The 6,297-nt window shown below is 41.3% G+C and overlaps 1 protein-coding gene across 2 annotated transcripts; it reads right to left on the reverse strand.

Moving 5' to 3' along the window:
* Positions 1-651: 651 nt before the first annotated feature.
* Positions 652-5,642, reverse strand: LOC146556119 (uncharacterized). 2 transcript variants are annotated; one of them, XM_085249333.1, is made up of 4 exons: positions 4,901-5,642; positions 3,060-3,215; positions 2,732-2,827; positions 652-1,589 (listed from the first exon to the last, which is right to left on the reverse strand). In XM_085249333.1, the coding sequence occupies exons 2-4, from the start codon at positions 3,162-3,164 to the stop codon at positions 1,272-1,274; spliced, it is 519 nt and encodes a 172-aa protein (XP_085105459.1). In that variant the 5' UTR covers positions 3,165-3,215; positions 4,901-5,642; the 3' UTR covers positions 652-1,271. The 2 variants fall into 2 exon arrangements, with proteins under 2 accessions (XP_085105459.1, XP_085105458.1); XM_085249332.1 differs by lacking the exon at positions 4,901-5,642 and having other exon boundaries at positions 3,060-3,731.
* Positions 5,643-6,297: the final 655 nt, after the last annotated feature.

The following is a 6,297-nucleotide window of genomic DNA, read 5'->3' on the forward strand; positions in this document are numbered from 1 at the left end:
TCTTTAGGTCACGAGCAGTTGTCTAAGCATTTCACTGCATATCGTACTGTGTATGACTGTGTACGTGACAAATAAAATTTGAATTTGATTTTATTTACTACATTTACAATTTTTATTTCAAAATGCTAGTCATTTAAAACATTACTTTGTCGATCAAACACAAAGTAATCCAAAGTTAAGAAGACCAGTATAAGTTAAAACAAACACTAAGAACTAAAACTGATAATTACTTAAATATTTTGGTGCAACACTTTTACACTCAAAAATAATGAGTAAATGCAAAAACAATCACATCTCTTAAATAAACCTTATTAATTGAGTAAATCCAACTAAAATGGAATAAGTTGTTATGAACAATTAAAGATGTTACAGTAACATACAAAATTGAGTAAATACAATTGAAAATCTAAGTTAAAACAACAGTAACCAAAAGTTCAAACTACATAAAATATTAATTAGGAAATGCTGAAATGCTTGGCACATTTAACCTACACCATTACAATTATTTGTTTTTAAATAATGGTGCAATTTACTTAATATTTTTAAGTTAATTTAAGCAAAAACGTTAATTACAATTAAGTGTTTATTTTATTTATACACACACACACACACACACACACACACACACACACACACACACACACACACACACACACAGGAAAAAAGAACCACGTCAATTCAACATTGTTCACAATGATTTATTTTAAACAGCTTTTTTGTGAATCACACATTTAGCAGATTCCTTCTCTGAACACAGTGAGCTGAAATCTGTTCTACATTCAGTGGATAAAACTTGGATAAAATTTCAGTCACAACAGCCTTATATAATAAAATTGCATTCAAATTGGCATGCTTGATAAAACTCTGTAAAACTGGGAATAACAAAGAATAAAAGTGGCTCAAGTGAACGCAGTGCTTTACCTTTTCAGAAAAGGTCAAATGACAAAAATAAAATTAAGATCCCAAAAAGATATAAATCGTGAAAAAAAACCCATTTGCACTGTGACATAGTTTTTGAACATCTTATTTTGATTCCAAAAAATTGGGAAGATTATAACTAAAGAGTGACCAAAAAACATCCATAATGATACTCTCCCATTTACACCTTAATGTGAATCTGGAAAGTTAATACAAAAACACAGTTTATGGTACAAACATTATTTATGAACAGGAATGTCAAAACAATGTAATGTCGCAACTGAACCTTTTGATGAGCATTACATGTCACTTAACAAGTCTAACACTTTAAGAACAGCCCTGTGAAATTTTGTCTACAATGAACAGAGGTCATTTTTCAGTCTTTGAACCTTGACAGAAAGGTTTCCTGGATCCAGCTCCATGAACACTTTTCGAAATGCTTCAAATGTGCATTTGAAATTCTTGGGGTATTTCAGATCCAGAGCATAGCACAGTCCCAAAAGATAGCAACAGGCTTTGCTCAGATTCCCAAGTTTGCCCAGAACAGTAACGCCTTCAATAACAATACCCACATCAGTAGGTTCGCCTGACCTGTCTTGATTCTGCAGCAGGTAAATCTTCATCACCTCCTCAGCCAAAGCCTCTTCAACAAAGACAGCATCAGCACCGTCCTTTAAAAAGAGAAACAACTGTTTTAAGCTCACATATTTCCAAACATTGAAACAAAAAGTTTCATTTGTATGACATCACCGGTACTCATAATATGTAGACACTGTGCTCCAAAATCTTATAGCAAATGCAAATGCTATTCTTTTGTATGCTTTGAAGTGTTTTTTTTTTCTTTAGAACAGTATCTTAAAACTTTTCTATGATCTCACAAGCTAAAATAAACTACCGTAATTGTCGGGCTATGAGCCGCTACTTTTTGCACCAGCTTTGAACCCTGCGGCTTTTAGTCAGGCGCGGCTTTTCTATGGATTGTCCATGATTTTTGTCATATCGTAAGATTTGTTTTGTTTGTTCCGCTGTTGCCTGGCGGAAGGGCATGTGATCAGACACACAGTATCGGGGTTCAAGAGTGGTATGTTGGTCACATGTCCAGTGTGAAAACATCCACGATCACCAACGCATTTGAAGGGCTGGACTGTTGCATGATGGAGAGGAGGACACCGCCACGGCCCTTCTGAGGGTGTTCGACTCTGACACTGACAATGAGGATTTCTTTGGTTTTGAAAGTGACAACGAAGGAGAGAAGCGGAGAGTGGATGACGAAGCCATCCTGAGCCTGTTCGTTTCCGACACTGGAGAAGAGGACTTTGGTGGTTTTAGTGCGCAGGAAGAAGAGAAAGATGGTGAATGACTGACTTTTCTTCTTGTTAAAGCAGTGTCACTGCACCTGAGCCTAAAAGGTAGTCCGAATCTATTTTTCTGGTGTGCTGTAGGTTACTGTTATGTACTACATTTGTTACTCATTTATGAAGCACAGTACATGTGTCCTACTTGTAATTACCGCTACTTGTACATATACCTAAAAAGTTATGCAAATATGTACCCATAACTTGTTTTTCAAGATATTAATAAAAGGGGTGTGTCTCCAAACAGCCATCTCTTTCCTGACAATTCCCTTTGTGCATATTCTCTTACATATGATAAGTCAACATTGAAACACCTGCGGCTTTTGGTCAGGTGCGGCTAATGTATGTACAAAACAGGATTTTCCCCTGATTTTAGCTTGTGCGGCTAATATTCAGGTGCGCTTTGTAGTCCGGGAAATACGGTACTAATATTCCTAAAACAGATTTATTGCACCAACCTCAAAGGTTTTGATTAAGGCACTTGGATCCTCTCCCAGATGGTCAATGAAACATCTGATGATGACTTCTCGTTTTTTCTCGATGGAATTTCCACTCTGTAAAACGGGAAGTCTCAACTGAGGCAAAATTTGCACATTTAAAACATGACTTACCATTTCTAGCTTAAACATAACTATTTTTTTTCTGTTGTTGACCTGTTTTCACACCCACCATCAAGGTAAGAACACCTGTGGAGCTAAAATATTGAACAGAGCCGTTTTTAGTGGAAGGGCCTCTTCAATGCTGTGTTGGAACGTTTTTGTGGTTAGAAAATGCAATCTTCCTTACCTGAAGCAGAAGGTTTAACTGTGCCCTGTGGCGTTGTCCAGCAGCACCTTTCTTGGCTTGAAACAAGGACAGGAGTTTGGATGAATACAAGTCCAACGATGACATGAACTTTGGTTCAAGGTTCAGGGTCGTGATCCTATGAAACGCTGCACTGACCTGGATGGGAGAGGACAAAAAATCTGAAGGCCAAAATTCTGATTCAATCAAAAATAAATAAATAAATAAAAATCTACCATTTTTTGCAACCTGGACCTTATTTTCTAACATGCAAAAGATTAATTTACACATCCAGACATAAATCCATATAAGTGGAGTTGTTCAGTATGCAGACTAAACCCTTAACATAAAGTATTATCTTCCACTAAGCTTCTAAATTTTATGTTATGAATTGCTTGCACTATTTCCCTGTGAGATTGTATAATCTTAGAGGGAAGAGGCGGAGCCAGGTTGCCCTCTGAACCATCGTCTGCCAGGCAGCGATGCGAGAGGAACACACTGCTGAAGTGGCGCACATATTCAGAATCGTGTCAGCGGCTTTACAGAGAAAGCCTTTCAGCTCCTCTGGCAGCTCTGCTTCCTCCACCTTCCTGGAGATGACAAACGCTAGCAAGGCAGTGTTGTTAGTCACTGCAGCTGACTGAACAGTGCATTGATGTGCGCGATCAGTGAACCTTGCTATCAGCTGGTCAAGTTTGGCGGGATGGGCCGGTCGCTGTCCAACGACCTTGGTCATTTTGGTGCCGAAAACTGAAGCGAGGCTCGGCTCCAGAGGGGGAACAGGCGGAAAACTCCGGTCTGTGAAGCCCTCTGTGAAGCCCTAGGTAGAGACCGGCGCTCTAATCTTCGCTGGCTCTGCTGCTGCCTCAGAGAGGTTGGTCATCATCCCTGGGAACTGAGGCCAGATGGGATCTGGGCAACGAGAGTGAGTGGAGCCATACCTTCCCGCCAGATCATCAGATGGGGGTGGAGCAGGCTGAGGGACGGACGGGAAGTTCCTTCTCACCAGCTGCCTCCTGGATGATGCCAGGCAGATCCAGGAGCAGCGCACCAACAACTGGGAGCGGCGTCCTTGCCGACATGTGAAGGCCAGGGGGCTCATCCACCCTTCTGTCACCAGGCTGCCCAGCTGGGAGGCAGTGGAGCTGCCACCACTGCCGTTTTCCTCACGGTGGGTGGAATCATCCAATTCCGGCCCACCATCGAAGAACTCGATGGCTTCTTCCAGCGAGTGCCTCTCTTAGTGGGAACGCCTCCTCAGCATCAGCCTTGAAAAAGGCTGACCTCCGCTGCTTTTCCTCTGGCGGGAGGAGCTAACAGGAGCAGCAATAGGATTAAGGTGTGAGGGCGAGGTCCGCATGGTGAGGACCGAGGCAGCCCACGCAGACGGCATGTCGGTCATACGACATGATGTAGCCGGTCTGGCAGGATGGACACAGACGGATGGTCTCGCTGGACATCTTCTGGCTGGCTGAAGAAAAACGGTAGAGCCGATTTCCTGGTCTCACCGTAACTTATACTAGACCAGGGTGAGGCCCACACAGCAGGTGGGCGTGGACTAAAATACTTCAGTGCTGCGCGCACAAGGGGAATACCCACTTAAAGGGCTGCGCCTATACTCATGGTGACACTGGATGACAGACCATGAACTCATCAATATATTTACCGAACTGAAAAATTCTCAAAATTTAGATTTGGCATTTGTATGACTAAAATAACCCACCACAAAACCAGTATAAATATTTAGGTGGTATCACCATCCACTACTCAGCTTGTATAAAACAATATCATATCCTTCCAAAATTTAACGCATCAAGTCCTCTGAGTAAAATTACGTGCTTTACTTTGTAGTTGATGCAGATTTTTTTCTCCTGGTGGTGAAGATGGTGCTGAAAAAATACAAATCAAAACTTTATCATTACAAAACATGTCACTGAGTAATCTGCCATAACACCAATCTCTTATAAGAAAGTTTAGCTTGGATTGAAATAAACATTTATTTATGTAAATTGGGAGTAACTAGGCAAGGCAAGGCAAATTTATTTGTATAGCACAATTCAACAACAAGGTGATTCAAAGTGCTTTACAGAGAAACAAAAACAAATAAAAAGCATGATTTAAAATTGATTAAAGCAAGCAAACAAACAAACTAACAAACAAAACAGTATATAAAATCAAAACAAAATCACAACAGTAGATAAAATCAGTAGTTAAATGTAAGTTTTGAAATTTAAGCTTAAAAGTGTGGATTTGGTGCTTTATTCAAATGCAGCAGAGAATAGGTGAGTCTTCAACCTGGATTTAAATAAACTGAGTGTTTCTGGAACTATACTAACTATATACTAACTATACTGGAAATGATGGTACTTTTGGCTTGACCAAAAGGACCAAAGCTTTTTTTTTTCATTATTTTCTGGGATCTGAAAGGAAGTAGGGCCCCCAGTCTAAATTTACTTAAGGCCCCATAGTACTTTGGACCGGCCCTGGATGAGGTAATCTGCTGACCCGGGCGGTCCTGTCAGCGTTCTCTCAAAAACTGGCCCTGTTCGGGACAAAGCTGAAAGCAGCGTCTTATATGCTCTGAAAGACCCCACATAGAACAAGAAAGCCTAAGCAGCATGGTTGCTGCTATGAACTGTTCCGCGGGCAGATCTTCTTAGTTACCAAAGCCATTGATGACGTCTGTTCATCTCCTCCTGAACAACCTGACAGAGTGAGTCAGGCCGCGTGACTACCGCAGCTCCCGCACCGCGACTCAACAGGGCCATTTTCTAGAAATGTCTGAGCACACCTGCTTTCACGTGGTTCCTAAAATGCCCCCGATTAAACGGTCAGGTCGCTGGTACCGGGACATTCCGGTCAAATTACCCGGAACGCAGATAGCGACTCAGAACGTAAAAGGATAAAAGGGCGCGGTTTCCCGCCGCCTTGACTGGAAGACGGGTTGAAAACTTAAATTAACGTGCACAAACACGCTGCGAAAAGTGAGCCACCATGACAAACGCTTTCTTCAGAACATGTTATAAAAGAACGGTGTGGATAAAGACAGCTAATGTAAGAATTGGTCACTTACCTGAAAACGTTACCAAGTCTGCAGTGGACGTGTGTCTGTCTCGTTCAACGTGCAGAAAATCTCCCATGAGGCCATGCTCCTCGCGTGCGGTACATGCCAAAGGTCATTAGTCTTACTCAAAGTTTTAAGTTAGTATTGGGGGACAAAATTATATTGATTTTTGAACCA

Source organism: Mchenga conophoros, linkage group LG16, assembly GCF_057382185.1.
Source record: "Mchenga conophoros isolate Kocher_MC1m ecotype Shallow Benthic linkage group LG16, M_conophoros_male_GT1.1, whole genome shotgun sequence".
In the NCBI taxonomy this organism is placed as follows: domain Eukaryota; kingdom Metazoa; phylum Chordata; class Actinopteri; order Cichliformes; family Cichlidae; genus Mchenga; species Mchenga conophoros.